Source organism: Thamnophis sirtalis, unplaced genomic scaffold (genome assembly GCF_051295495.1).
Source record: "Thamnophis sirtalis isolate CommonGarterSnake01/CBP01778 unplaced genomic scaffold, rThaSir2_p1.2 scaffold_1, whole genome shotgun sequence".
Taxonomy (NCBI): Eukaryota; Metazoa; Chordata; class Lepidosauria; order Squamata; family Natricidae; genus Thamnophis; species Thamnophis sirtalis.
The window spans coordinates 22,426,781-22,442,146 of NW_028261381.1; the positions used below are offsets into that span (position 1 = coordinate 22,426,781).

Consider the following 15,366-nt stretch of genomic DNA (forward strand, 5'->3'; position numbering starts at 1 on the left):
ATTCAGTGGAGGAAATACCATCAAGGTAATTAACATCAAAATAACTCCAATCATTAGATACACAGCTGGAATGGTGGACTGGACTCAAACAGAACTAAAAGCCCTGGATAGGAAGACTGGAAAAATAATGACAATGAATCATGCCCTTCATCCACACAGCAATGTTGACAGACTAGTTAAAAAGGAAAGTAGATGGAAGTTGAATGTTGCACAAATACACCAGATAGTTGAAGACCAAAAAAAGGGTATTGGAAGAATACCTGAAGGACACAAGAAAATGCACTGAAGTTAGTATACTGTGAAGACTTATTGACTATAGAGGAGATCAAATTGCCCTACAAGAAACACCAAATGAAAAGTAGAAGAGACATGGCAAAGCACAGTCTTACATGGCTAGTACCGGAAGGAAGGAAGGAAGAAAGAAAAGAAAGAGAAAGAAAGAAAGAAAGAAAGAAGAAAGAAAAAGAAAGAAAGAAAGAAAAAGAAAGAAAGAAAGAATTGAGAAATTAACAGACAGCAAATGCTGCCTCTGCAGAGAAGCTGAAGAAACAGTGAACTACTTAGCTGGTGCAAGAAGATTGCACTGACTGACAACAAACAGGATGATAAAGTATCAACAATTTGGAATATCTGCAAGAAATGCCATTTGCCTACAGGCAAGACCTGATGGACTACAAAATAAACAATATAATAGAGAACAAAGAAGCTAAAGTGCTCTTGGACTTTAGAATTCAAGCAGACTGACACCTACCATTTAACACTCCATACTTAACGGTTGTCTATAAGAAAAACATTATTTAGGGTACGGCAATAAGAAAGATTTTAAAAAGTCTGGATAGTGAACATTGTAGTATCTGGAGACAGAAGGAAAGAAGAGAAAAATGGAGAAAAATCACCAAATGCAGAAACCTTCAAATAGAAGTAGAACGACTGTGGCAAAAGAAAGCAAAGGTAGCGCCAATAATAATAATAGGTGCCTTGGGTACGATCCCAGAATATCTGGAGCACCACTTGAACACCATCGGCATTGACAAAACCACCACTAGTCAATTGTGAAAGGCAGCTGTATTTGGAAGAGCTGACACCTATCATGATACCTTTAATATTCTTAAACAACATCTGCCTATCTCAGATCCTTGGGAAACACTCAATAGGTGGATAAAAATGCCAAATCCAGTCTAAACATCTGTTGACTGCATCCAACCATAATAGGAAAAGCATTTCCCACAGTTTAAAATATCAAGAACATTGTTGTTGTTGTTGTTGCGTGGACTGTACCATCAGTGATATTGTTTAGATACAGTGTGTAGGTTTTAAGTTTATAGGGGGAGAATCAGCTCCAGCAATTGTGGCTACATACTGCATCCCTCTTTACTGACATAGACAATGTAAAAAGATGCTGCAAGATTCCAGACAGTCAGCACTTATGTACCTGAATACTTCTTTTCCACAATACTGCAGTATTTTTGTCTGTTTGTTTCTAAGCTGACACAAGGGTAAGAATTTAACAGGAAACATCCGTGGCTTATTTTTCTGGTTTGTATCTTTGAGAACACAGGAGAGAGGAGGAATCATTGTTCAGCAAAAACTGTGTTTCAGCCCAGGAAAATGTATGACCCTGTTTTGAAATGGCCTTTGGAATAATAGATAAGTAGTGCCAGACATCTTATTTTCTTTTTCTTTGCAAAAAGCAACCTCCTCTTTTTTTCCCAGTAGAAAAGGGATCTTTGGTTCAGCCTTGTCTGCACTGGCAACAGCCACCCAGCTGCTGCTGTTACATTTCTCTCACACAAGAGGATTAAGTGTACCGGTCCCTCTATTCTTAGCAAGCATTTCTCTTATGTCCTGTTCTTGGTTACTGTTAGATCAGTTTAGAGAGACGTGGGTGAGCATGTGCCTATAATTTTGTGCTCCTGTTGATTGGAAAGCCTTCACTCTGCCATTCAGCTCTCTCCTTCCCTCACTAAACCAGGTACTTTTCTCAAACAGAAACTGGACCAAAAACAATGCCCAGTGTACAGGTAACTTTTGCCTCCTAGGGTGGGTCTATGACAATTCACCACGGACAGTTCGCCAGGACCAACATGCCACAGCCAGCTCACCCTGGCTAACTTGCCATAGCCATCTCGCCACAAGACAGCTCACTGCGGGGGCAAGAGTTACACTAAGGTCAAAGAATTAGTGGAATAGAGTAATTAAAGGATGCAAAAGGAGAGAATGGAATATGAATGGCAAATTTTTTATTTTAAATAAATAAAATTGTCCCACTGAGTTTTCCCATGGTGAGTTGGACATGGAGGGTTGGCTGTGGCAAGTTGTCCCATTCTTGCTGGATTACTTTCCAAGATTCCCTCCAGTGCTAAGCAGCAAACATTCACATCCCCTAAGGCAGTGGTTCCCAAACTTGGCAACTTTTAAGACTTGTGGACTTCAACTCCCAGAATTCTCCAGCCAGCTCTGCTTCTGGGAGGACTTCAATTCTGGGAGTTGAAGTCCACAAGTCTTAAAGTTGCCAAGTTTGGGAACCACTGCCCTAAGGCAGTGTTTCTCAACCTTGGCTGGGGGATTCTGGGTGTTGAAGTCCACAGGATTTAAAGTTGCCAAGGTTGAGAAACACTGCCCTAAGGAGATTTGGGGGGGGGGGGGGACAAAATGGACACTCTTGAAAGATAGTCAGATATTTTAAACACACTTTGCAAGGTCACTCTTAATATTGAGAAACTTTGGAAGAGTGTTTGGAAGAGTACATCAAAAGAGATTTAAGTGTGCAAATACTTTATTTTAAAGATAAAAGATTGTGGCACTAGAAAAGGGTGATTTAGAGTAGTACTGTAACAGAACTTGTGAAAGAGGTGAGCTGGTAGAGATGGATGATACAAGTCACTGAAGTTCCAGAGTCTGCATTTGAATTTCTGTTGTTTGTTTGCAAATCTAATATTGTAATTGCAAGTATTTTGTTAAAAATCAGCTGTACACAATTGTTAAAAAAAGAAAACGGACACATAAATGGTAAATTGCCTCTAGCTATATTAACTTGACAATATCAAATTAAACCCTGTAGGAGGTGCTGTTGGTTTACAAATGTGCACAAGCATCTCCGATTAGAAGATGCTCCTAGCCACAAGATGAAAGTCGTGCATGGTACATTTTTTTTAGCAGATCTCTAACCACAGAACGCTCGCTCATGGGAAAACAGAAGAAGCTGTAGTAATAACTTTTTGTGCCTAACCTTTTTTTTTAAAGTCCATGATAGCATCTTCTAATATACAACTCCGAAACAAAAGGATGTTCCACAAACTTACCTTTTTTTTTCTGCAGAAAAAAATTGCTAGATGATTTTTCCCTCAATCTAAATCTTGGGATTATGTGTTGTTGGGATTATGTGTTGAGATCCAGATATGTTCAACCGACCCACCCCCAAAGATATAATTCCCACACGTTTTGTCTTCTTTTATTTTAAGCATGATTGTCTTCATTGACCCAATTTTCTGAATTAGGAAAAACATTGCAACTCTGTACATACAGGTTAGATTCACACTGAAGTTTTCTAAAGCAACTTACCCTGGTCCCCTACTTGAGGCCTAGTTGAAATGTTTGGGAACTCCAGTATCTCCCTAACCTGGAGGTACTCCAGAAATGCTACTGCACATCTAAAAGGCACAAGGTTGGAAAGTTTCCCTGGGATATATTTATCAAACCACCTGACTGAATATACATGTACTTCTAGGAAGCATATTGGTCTTCTAGTTAAACTAGAGTCTTGTGCATCATGATAGATTGATGCTGTTTGGTTACTCTAGAACAAGGATCTTGAGACACTGTACCTTATTAGAGGCCAGAAATGACAATAACTTGAATGCAGTTTGGTGGGAGGAAGGGGCAGAGGGCATGTAAAGTTTTAGTCTCCACATCAAAGCATCTTCACTCTTGGAATCCGGCATACTGCTTAAACCAGCTTCATGCCATTTATTTATTAAATTTATATGCTGCCCCTCTTATCATGGGTAACTTTTACAAGCCACTGTTCCTGGTGACTGCATTTTAGGGGGTCAGAGCCGAGGTGACGCAGTGGTTAAATGCAGCACTGCAGGCTACTTCAGCTGACTGCAGTTCGCCTGTTCAAATCTCACCGGCTCAGGGTTGACTCAGCCTTCCATCCTTCCGAGGTGGGTAAAATGAGGACCCGGATTGTTGTTGGGGGCAATAGGCTGATTCTGTAAACCGCTTAGAGAGGGCTGAAAGCCCTATGAAGCGGTATATAAGTCTAACTGCTATTGCTATTTCTTCTTGGCTATGCCAGGCACTTGAAGAAGTATTTGCAGTGCAAATCAGGGAGCTCACATTTAGACACCTGCTATTTTTCTTTTACCTTTAAAACGTTCAAATTAATTATCACTCTCACGGAGAGTGACAGCTCTACTGTGATCACTGTGCTTCAGCCAGCAATCCCTGTTCTCACGCTTAATAGAAAGGCAGGGAAATAATTCCTGGCTCTTTTCGGCTGTGTGTGTTGTTTGCTGAAAGATGAGCGATGCTGGAAAGCAGCGAGGGTGTTTCTCTCCCCCACCCCAACCTTCTGCATCTTTCCAAATCAGTTTCTAAAGTCAGCCAAACCGAAGTCGCAAGAACACCCCTTTGTCCGCAGGTATTTCAAGAGGAGGCTGCCTTTTGCAGGCTAGATGTTAACCGGTTTGAGAGCGGTGCTGAAGCAAGAAAGGGGTGCCTACCGTTTAATTCTCCGTAGAGCCTGGCGATGGAGGAGGGATTCAGGCGACAGCGCCAGAATTTAGATGGTAAAGGAGAATAAATTATTACTAATTGAAAGGTGAATAAACAGGTGACTTTTTCAGCTCAGGCTCCCTCTTGGATCGTTGCAATAAATATCCCCGAAGGAAACTCTCTATTTATGTTGTCATTGATTAATGCTCGCTACCTCATTTGATTTCGATTTAGAACGATTTGATTCTAATTTAATTAGCATGTAATTTGGATGTACATAATTACTGTAATTATGACATTCAGGTAAGGCAGCTTTAGGCTGAAAGGCATTTTTTTAAAAAAAAACTATATATCTCGTCCGTTCCCCCCCCCCTCTCCCCGCAGCAAAAAAACCCACCCCTATTTTGTAGTAGGGGACGGACAAGGACTTTGCGCCCTGCTCTCCAAGTATGTAATTAACACATCTCGGAAACCGGCAGCTCCGGGATGATGGGCTTTAAAAGCGCGGCGAGCGGCGCCCGAATTCGCTCGGGGTGCGCCCGGAGGAGGCGGAGTCTCTCTGTTGGGTGGGAACCGCTCCGGGTTGTTTTCACAGATGACCGCCCCGCGAGGCTCAGCTCCCGCCGACCCGCGTGGCCTGGCTGTGGGAACCCGGGTGGGTGTTTGGGTATGTGTGTGTATACTAAGTTCTGAGAGTAACGCTGACTGGGTTTAGGAGAAGGGCCCCACACAGCAGAGGTCCGCTCCGATCTCCCTTAAGTGGGGGAGGTTTAGAAAGTGAGCTTCTGCCGGGGGAGGTGGAGGGAGAGAGGGAGCCGCTCCCCAGTTTAAAAAAGGAGAGTAAGCGCGGCGTTTTCTCCTTCTTAAAACGACCCGCGATGCTTGTAGGCGGAGAAGTGGATTCGCAGGGAGCGGGGGGTGGTGGTGGAATCGGGTTTTTAATAACCGGCACGAGTGTAGTCTTTCTTATAGGTGACTCGATCTCCTCTCAAGCGATTGGCCGGGTTTCTCTCCCCCTCCTCCCAATCTCCATCCCACCTTCTCTTCCGGATTCCCCACGACTTCTGCTGGGGCACCACGCGTGCTCTTGAAGGAATCAAAAACGCCGCCCGTTTATCGAAAAGCTAAGCACTTTCTCAGGCTCCGATTCCAAACTCTGGGCTGTTCAAGGGCGTCAGTGGAAACTTGGAGGCGGGCTTCCCAAATCCTGAAATGGGCAGGGTTTTTTGTATGCGTGTGCGTTTTAAGCAAAGAAAACAAACGTGGGTTAGGATTACAAAACGACCTCTTAATTATTTTAATTTCTCTCTTCCCCTTTAATTTGATCTGGCTCAACTTGACCTGCTTTTTTTGGTAAGAGAGGGATGCACCTACCCAGTGGCGGATTAAGGCTCGCTGGTGCCCTAAGCATTGACAAATCTTGGTGCCCCCCCCCTCCTTTGCACATACTGTACAAATCTTCATTGGTTTCTTTTCTTTCTCAACTTTGTGGTTCTCCCTTTGGGCATGGTTCCCTAAGCACGTGCTTAGGCTGCTTAATGGTTAATACCCCACTGCACCTACCTGCTTAACTCCTATGGTAATATTGTACATGTGGCATGTGTCAAAAGACCACTTGCTTTGGAAAACGGTGGTTTCGCTGGAACACCTCTCGGGATCAAATATGTAGCTCCCCAGTTCAAGGAGGTAAAGGAATTGTAATATCTTAACATAAATATATTTTTAAAAAATCAGCGGGCGGGGCGAGGGTGGAGAGAATAAAGGATGAAAAATCCCTCCAAGGTTTAGTAGTTCCTAACGAATTCTATAAACAGATTGTCTGGGAAAAGTGTGTCTATCTTGGTTGCTTCACTTCAGATTTCAAGGCGCTGATCTGACTTGTCTTTTAAAAAAAGGATTTATATCTTAATTCTTATCGGAATAGGGAAGTGCTGCTTTCGGGACGAAATTTGCTCTAGATGGCGCCAAAGAGTCGGGAATGACAACTCCCCCCCCCCCTTTCCTTTCCTCCCCAATGACTCAGAAGTGACTGTCAAACATAAAAGCAAATCAGAGTTTGCGGGGGAGAAGAGATTTAATATGTTAAGAATGTTATTCCTTAAGAAAATTTGTAGCTAAATTATTCTCACTTAAAAATAAACACTTAAGTCTACCAATTACTCAAATAGGCCGGATTTTCCGTTTGCGTTTTCTTCATCTGCATTTATGGAACATAGCGAAGTCGCTTGGGGTAAATAACGAGAGCGGCTGCAAATAAAAGAGAAGCCTCCACGTGTGGATTTCTTTTTTTTTTAAAGGAGGGAAATTCGATCAGTTGTCTCGCTTAGCCAAGCTGTACTATTTACAACTTCCTAAGGCGGGAACAGGCCTCCTTAAAAATAAGAGAAATGGCGGTTTTAAAGAAGGGGGCAGAGATTCCCCCGCTTCGGTTCCTTTTGTCGCTCTTTAGATACTGTGGGAGCCTCCCTTCGCCGCCTCTTGATGTGTCTCTTAACTTCCCCTCACCGAAAGGAAGAACACCCGATAGCCACATAAAGTGGCCAAGAAATCGTTTGCTTTGCCATCTCTGTAGGGGACGCAATGCATTATTGTCCGGCTGGGAAAAGAGAGGCGGGCCAAGGGTTGTTGACAAAGCCTCTCTCCTTCGCTCTTAAATGCTGGCCCTGCACTTTCCCGCGCATTTTCTGGATTTCCGAGTTTAAGCGCGAGTAGGTTGGAGTGGGGGGAAGCGGGCGGGGGAAGCCCTTCTCGGACAAGCACCCCTTCTCCGAGATCCCTTCCAAGCGGGCCCCGCTTCTCCATTATGCATTCAAAAGCTGCCACTTCAGCTTGTCCCGGGGATCGCTTGGAGGATTGTTTGGCGCTTTCCCTTTGCCCTCCGTGGCTCGGCCGGCCCCGGAGCCGAGGCGCGCAGCGTTCAGACTGCCCTCTCTCTTCCTTTCCGGGGAGTCTGTCGATGATGGACGTTTTCTGACCCCCGGGGGCAACGGCGAGGAGTCCTTGATCACCGAGCTGAGAACTCGTAACCCTGACAGAAACTGGACCTCAACGAAAGGGGCCTTTGATCTGGTTTATTAGGGGCTGGGGGAAACAAAGCTGACTCCTGCCCAAGGCCCAGTGAGAAGGAACGCATTCCTCAGAAAGCCCAACAATGACCGCCCCGACCGAGAGAGGTGGGCGGGCGGGGAGAGAGAGAGGAGCCGCATCCTGTCGCTGGCCCAGCTCTGCTCCTTTCGACCTCTGCCCCCCACCTCCCCACGCCCGATGCCACCGTCTCCTTCCCCCGTCCAGGTCGAGAGCAAAAAGGATCCAAAGCAAAAAAAAGCTTTGGCGAAGGGAAGCGGGGAAAGGCCGGGCTAGAAATGGACGTTCGCAAACTTCACACCCTTATTAGGTCGGTTTCGGCAAGTTTAAGCGCACGACCGAATTCGTGAACCAGGATCAGCCGGGGAAGGGAGAAAGATTGCTCGCGACTCTCGCCTTCAGATTAAAGAGGAAATAATGAAAGAGAGAGCGAGAGAGAAGAGCCACCAACGCACAAATCAAAACTGCCCTTCGATTCCCCCCAAATAACCCTTCCCAAATTCGGGTGACACTGTTTTTAGCCAGCTTTGGGAAATATTTTAGTCCCCTTCCTTTTGTATTTTTAGCACAATAATGACGGAAAACTCAGTGCGAGTTCTGCCCGGGAGATGTAACAGATGTTTTTTATTCAGAGCCTCCTGGCAGCCTGGTTCTTCTTCCTGATTGCCAATCCGTTTCCAGAAGAAAGAAAGAAATATATGTCTGCCTACACAGACACATTTCTTTCTTTCTGTGTGTGTGTGTGTGTGTGTGTGTGTGTGTGTGTGTGTAAATTTCCATAACCAAATGGACAGAAAAGGCGAGAGTATACTTTAGCCTTTCATTCTGAAATGTTCAATTTAAATTTTCTTTCAATTTTTCCCCTTCCGTTCGTTTCTCTCCCTTTAAAGTAGCGCAATTAAGGAGGAGACGATTGGAACGATTTTCCTCTTTTAGAAATACACGGTGGCTTTTAAGTTGGTGGCCAGAAGACAAAGGGAGTGAAAATAATTTTCATTTCAATAATTGCCTTCTGGTCAATTTAACTGTGCCTTATTTTGAAAGAGGCTGTCTAAATGAGATTCCTGTCCCAAATGTGTTCCCAGGCCTTATCCCAGGCTTTAATTATTCCTGAGGTCCCCCCCACCCTTTCCTTCAGAATAAGACGCTGCACTGGGTAATCACAAAGAAGTCAGAGAGCATCCTCGAACCTTTTCAACGCAGAGCCACTGATATTCAAATAACATGCAAGGGGCATTTGACTGCAGGGGGACATAAGCATTTCCAAACCACGATTTGCATAGATCAACTATCTTTTGAAAAGAAAAAGAGCAGTTGTCCTCCATAACATTAAAAAAAAAAGAGAGGCTCGGTTATCAAATCAAGTGCTGAATTTGGAAGGCTTTTAAAACGATTACGTTTTATCTCGCCTTGCCCTTTACCGTTTGACATGCAAATTTGGCGCAGTTCATTTCAACAATTAAAAGGATCTTCCAGGGAAGCTTTGTCACTGAGAACACTCTGAGGGGTTTTCCCCGTGGACCAGCTGAGATAAAGTTGGCCAGAACAAATGATGTCTAGGAGATTAATTAGATATTTGATAAGACATGAATCTCTAATAAGGGAATACAAGGCACAGGGGGCTGCTGTGTGCTCCAAGTCAAAATTAATAACATTTAACAAGATTTTCATTTAGGCATGAAATGTCTCTTGCGATTTATTCCCCGTGGGATTGCCTTCTGTAACCTGAGCCACCTCGCTATACAGATTTCACACGCTCGTTTTCATAAAATGTTTGCTTGGCCCACGTTTATCATTTCAAAATCTTTTCTATCCGTTCTCAGTCATATGGAAATTGGCTTTGATATCCGGGTGAGTTTTAGAGGGGTTTTTTATTGCTAAGGAGTCCAATCACTTTAGCAAGTTGCACTCCATATATGGCTCAGATCAGTGGGGACTTGGGAACTGATTTAAAAAGAGTTCAATCCCATTTTTCCCCCTATAAAGCGGTGGAAAATTGACTTAATTAAAATTCTGGCACCCATCATTTGGGAGAGTTCTTAATTGAACTATGATCTTTAGCATGAACGGCGCATAGTATTTTAATTCACCTTTAATATATTTAATCACAATCACAAGCATGTTTATTCAGAATAAATTGTACTGATTGAGGTGGCATTTATTTCCTAATCTGTTTAACATTGCAACTATTGCTTTAATCCCGTCAGTGCAATGTCTATGACGAGGGGGTGTCAGATTTCAATAAAAATGAATAAACGGCGGGATTGACTAGGGGAAAATGAAACCCCAGAGCGCATTGTTCGGAATCCTTTAATAATACCAAAATGAAAATATGTCAAGATTTTTTTTTCCAATACAGATAAACGCATTAAATCTCTTTAAACAACCTTAAATTACTGGTGCGAGTGAAATGTTAAACTCAACATTTTAAATATATTTTACATATATACTGACCTCCACAAAGTGCATCAGAAATAATAACTAGAAAAAAAGAATTCCTCTGAGTTCCAGGAATTCACCCCTCCCCCCAAATCAGAACTGACATTTACAAGGGGGGGAGAAAACACAATGGGGGGGGGGGGTTAAGATCCTACTTATACAATAGCTTTGATGAATCACAAGAGATAAAACCGTCTCCGGGTATTTTCCAGTTTGGTCTCTCACCTTCAGCCTTTGTATATGTGTCTGGGTGTATATACGGCGCACAGGCGCGCCACGGATTTTTCTCAGATTGAAATATAAAAGCATCATTGTAGAATATTTCACCAAATAAGACTTTGCCCGTTTGTCTGCAGTAAATTTAGATTTATAACTATGCTATAATCACTCCAAAAGAAAAGCACCGTAGTCCCGGGTGGCGAGTTCCGTGTTTGCGCTGTTCGTGGCGAGTCTGTTATTTCTTTTTTTTGGGGGGGTGGGTGGTGTTGAATGCGCGTGACGAGGGGTTGGGAGAGAAAGAGGGAAAAAAATAACAATAAATCTCCGGCCACTTGTATTGCTCTTCGCCAGGAAGATTAAGCTCGTTGTTTTATTGTTTGGGGGAAATGGTTGTATCGTCTCTGCCTGGAAGGCCGGGTTCAAGGTCTCTCCAAAAGTCTGTAAGTCTTTTAACAGCTTGCCCTCCGCGTCACCTTTTGCACCCACCCCACCCCGTTTGCTTTAAAAACAAAAAATACTCCCGGAACAGCCGAACCCGAGTGGCAACAACGCCGCCGCGGCGTCTCCTTTCTCTCGCACTCTAATTGGCGGGCTCCCGTCCCGCCAAAACTTCTCCCGCCGCCGCCGCCACCGCCCGCTCTCTCTCTCTCTCTTTTTAAGAGTCATTGGGCCCCGTTGTGGAGTCCTTGCCCCGCGCCTCGTGCAGGATAAGGTCCGGCGATTCGGATCTGGGCGTCTCCAAGTTGCTGGCGTCCGTGTCGCTGTCGCTGCCCTTTTTGCCTCCGCCTCCCCCGTTGTGCGTTTTAATATGTTTGCTCAGGTGGTCGCTGCGCATGAAGCGCTTGTTGCAGACCGGGCAGGCGAAGCGCTTCTCGCCGGTGTGAGTCCGCAGGTGCCGCTGGAGCTCGTCGGAGCGCGTGAAGCGCTTGCCGCAGAAGAGCCAGTTGCACACGAAGGGCCGCTCGCCCGTGTGCCAGCGCAGGTGCGCCTTGAGGTGCGACGTCTTGCCGTAGACCTTCCCGCAGCCCGGGATGTGGCAACTGTGCAGCCCTTTGCGCCTCAAACTCGCGCCCGCCGGACCCAAACGCTCGGCTTCCTGACAGTTGGGGCAATCGCAAGTGGCCCGGCCCGAATAACGCCGGGCGGAGCGCGCCGAGCTTCCTCCGGCTGCAGCCGCGGCCGCTGCTCCCGAGATCATGGCGCTGGCCGCGGCCACGGCGGCGCTGGAGTCCGTGTAGGAAGGGAGCACGGGCTTGAACCCCTCCTGGGTGAGCAGGTGCTGGCTGGTGGAGAGCAGGTGCGAGGCAGCCGTGGAGCCCAGGCCGGTGGAGCTGAAGGCCGAGTGGGTGAGGGAGCTGAAATCGGCCGGGTTGTAGGTGCCCAGCTGGGAGTGGAGGGAGGCCTGGGGGGCGCCCGAGTGCAGCGAGCTTTGCAAGCCCCCGGCCGGGTTCTGCACCTCCAGCCACGAACTCGGGTTGGTATGCACGTCCCACCACGACGAGGCCGCCCCGTTAGCCACTTCGCCGGCCGCCAGCGTGGAATGAAAGCCCGACTTGTACCACGATTCGTAGGGGTGCGCCATGCCCACCCGCGGATACAGGCTATCGGCCGCCGAGCTGTGCACTTTGGAGATGAAGGCCGACTGTCCGCCGGGCTCTTGCGGGGACACGCCCGTCGCCGCCGAGTTGGAAAAAAGGCCGCTGTAATCGCTGCTGAAGGCCGAAGAGGTGGGCGAGGTGGAAGCCAGGCAGAAGGCGCTGTTGGCTGTGCCGCTGCCGCTGGCCAGCCCGCTGGAGCCCCGACTGGTAGCCACAGTGAAGCCGGACAGGCTGGAGCCCAGGTTGCAGCTGGAGGTGGAGCGTTTCCAAGGGTGGAAGCTGCCCTTGGCGAAGGCGCTGGACTCGGGCAAGGTAGTGAGCGGGCTGGTGTTCCCGATCTTGTTGCAGGTGGCGGCCAGCATGGCCAAGGGCGTGGTTCCAAAGCGCGGCTCTTCCTGTGGGGGGGAGACACAAAACGAGCCCGTCAATCTCGCCCTCTAGCCCTAAGCGCGCCTCGGACACAGCCCGGCTTCCTTCACCCGCCGCGACGCTCGCAGGAGGAGGCCTCGGAGGCACCCAAATCAGAGGCGTCCTTTGCAAAAGTTGGGGCGCAATGGATTCTCTTTACAAAGCAAACAAAGGGAAAACTCCAAGTCCGGTCTTGTCCCGCCTAGCTCGATCCAGACAGTCACTTGCTCCCCGGGATGGTGCTGAGCGGAAGGAGAAGGAATTTAAGAAGGAAACTCCAGAACACCCTAGGGCAGACGGAAGTGAAATGAAGACAGACACAAGGAAACCGCATAACGGATTTTTTTTTTCTTAAAGAGAAGGCTGAGGTTTGTCCATTTTTCTCATAATAATGGCTGGCCAAACCGATCTTAAAATCAAAATCAAAGATACCTTGGAGCGGGCGACGGCGGCACTCTGCTCTCTCTAAAGACATTAAGAGAGGGCCATCTTGCTTTAAAAAAAAAAGGAAGCGCGACGAACCCGCACACGCGGCCACAGGACTTCCCTACCAGGCCGCCAGTAAAATCTGAGGCTGTGAGAAATTGCTCCGGGGTCAATTTAAGATAATGGAAATTGGGGGGGGGGGAGCAGTGAGTGCCAAGACAAATCAAAGCAGCGAATATAGTGGGTCGTAAGCTGAAACGGGAATTCAAATAAGCCCTCAAGCAGATGATTGGCTTTCTTTTATCATACAGTTTATATAACCTCGTCTCCTGATTGCAACCACAAACTGATTCCTGCTGGATCAACACTGTGGGTCAAAAATGGGGGAGGAGGGAGGGGAATGGAGACGACAACGAAAATCGACCTCCGTGAGTATAAGAAGCGTCCCCTGACTTACCCCAAGGATAGACGTAGCCATAGCCAAGTCGCTTGGCTGGATGAGCGGATCGGAAGGAGGGCTCTGCCTTGAAGGGAGGCTGGCGAGTGTGCGCGACGTCCTCCCAGCTTCCCGCTGTACTCCAGTGCACTAAGTACACTCCTGTCTCTGGACCACTAAACTCAGCCTAAGTGCAGAGAGCGCCTGCTTTGAAGTACCGCTGGCTGGGACTCTTACCCAATGAGGGAGGAGAAAGGACAAGCAGGAGTTGCTCCGCAGCCAATCAGAAACTTGAGATGCAAGAACCAGGGCTCTGAGCGCGTGCCAGTCAAAGCCGTGCCGGGAAAGGGGGGGGGGACTTTACTAGTGTTCTTTAGTCTTTTAAAAGCATTATACTGCAATTAACTCTTTTTAAAAAAAATAAATATGCCTAGGTTGAAATACCGCTAAGGTCATAACAGGAACGAACAATAGGGATGCTACCTCTGCTTTCGGTGTTGATTTCTACGATGGGAGCACAAAGGGCAGGATATAATGGCAAAACGCAGCCGGAATGGTTGTAGTTCAGATTATTTTTCTCTCTTCCCTACACCCCGCTCCCCGCTTTCGTTTCTCCCCCTTATATCCCGGATAATGCACAGCTCATTAATTCTCCATTCATTAAAGCAAAATAAAAGAATAACCATTCACTCTATAAAGCCTTTTTCCTTCACCTTGGTCTTGCCGCCTGTAAAGGGTATAGACGCCTATAAGGCATGTGGTGCGGAACATAAAGTGATAGAACTGTTACACACAACTTTATCTCAACTATTGGCAGCTTGTTGGCAATACTTGTGCAGCGTATTTGCTTGCTTCGATTGGAAAATTGAAGCAAGAGAGAAATTATGATGGTCTTTACATAGAAGGACATGGGACGAAACTTCCCGCATCTTAGCCAACGGTGTCTGTAAGATTCCTCTACCTGCGAAGAGCAGGTATGTAAATTGTGAAAAGACAGAGCCGATGTCAAATTTGCTGGCTGCATTACATTTTCCACTATCCACCACTAACCATCCAGGCTAACCAGCTTCCACTAGGCTAACCAGTCCTCAAAGCGTTGAACAAAACATGTCTCATCTTTTTCTTACAAGTGAGAAGTCGAATTAACCATACCAGCTCTGAATTTTGACGAGGGCAAATGGCAGACTATTCCAGGAAATTGCGACCAACTCATCAGTTTGATGCCTGACTGAAAGATTAACTATAAAACAAACGAATGAGCTCTCAACTGCAATGCTGTGGCTGTTCGCTTTTGTTTATAGAACTGCCCAATCTTCCCAGCTGTTAGGAGGGACGGAGATAGGGAACGTACGGAGGTAAAGTGCCTTTATTTTTCCCCCTGTTAATTCTTCTCTACTGCCACATCTGTTACGTCCAAACCTCATCAGCTCGCAGATGCAAAATACACGTGATTCAAAGAATCACAATTTGTCTCCACCCCACCCTACCACTTGAAAACCCTTCGTCTGTATTTAAAGAAGACGGGGGTGGGTGAAGGGGGGGGGGCGACCTGCGCGGAGATATTCAAAGAAGAAACTAATTTTGTCGCTCGAAGTAAACTCAATAGCTCAGCGGCAATGTGGCTGTTGCAACCTCCTTTGTAACGTTTTAGCCCTAGCTTGCTCCCTTTTGTTGATGGCTGGAGAAGTAGACAAACAAAAGGCTCAAATGTGAATGGAGGGGAGGGGAATCCATGCCCCTCTGGCTGTCCCCAGACCTGTGCGCCATCATTTTTACACTTAGCAGTGACAGTGGGGCACGTGGGGGGAAGGAGGAGGAGGCGGAAGAGGAGGAGGAAGAGGGCTGAGCAGGGGAAAGCAAAACATAATTTAAAGAAAATTGAGCAGTGAAATCTCTCTCAAGGCTGACGTGTGTGTGTGTGTGTGTGTGTGTGTGTTGTAGGTTAGCCACTGATATTCAACAACGCGTTGAAGGATGGGGAAGGGAGTCCCATGGGACCTCGGTCCAGAAGCCTTCACCCAACAAGTGATAACCTCC

General features: G+C 46.6%; 1 protein-coding gene across 1 annotated transcript; it reads right to left on the reverse strand.

The window, feature by feature from the left end:
• Window positions 1–10,751: 10,751 nt before the first annotated feature.
• On the reverse strand, window positions 10,752–13,371 carry SP9 (Sp9 transcription factor). The gene is made up of 2 exons (XM_014056471.2): window positions 13,351–13,371; window positions 10,752–12,454 (listed from the first exon to the last, which is right to left on the reverse strand). The coding sequence occupies exons 1-2, from the start codon at window positions 13,369–13,371 to the stop codon at window positions 11,117–11,119; spliced, it is 1,359 nt and encodes a 452-aa protein (XP_013911946.1). The 3' UTR covers window positions 10,752–11,116.
• Between the last annotated feature and the right edge of the window lie 1,995 nt (window positions 13,372–15,366).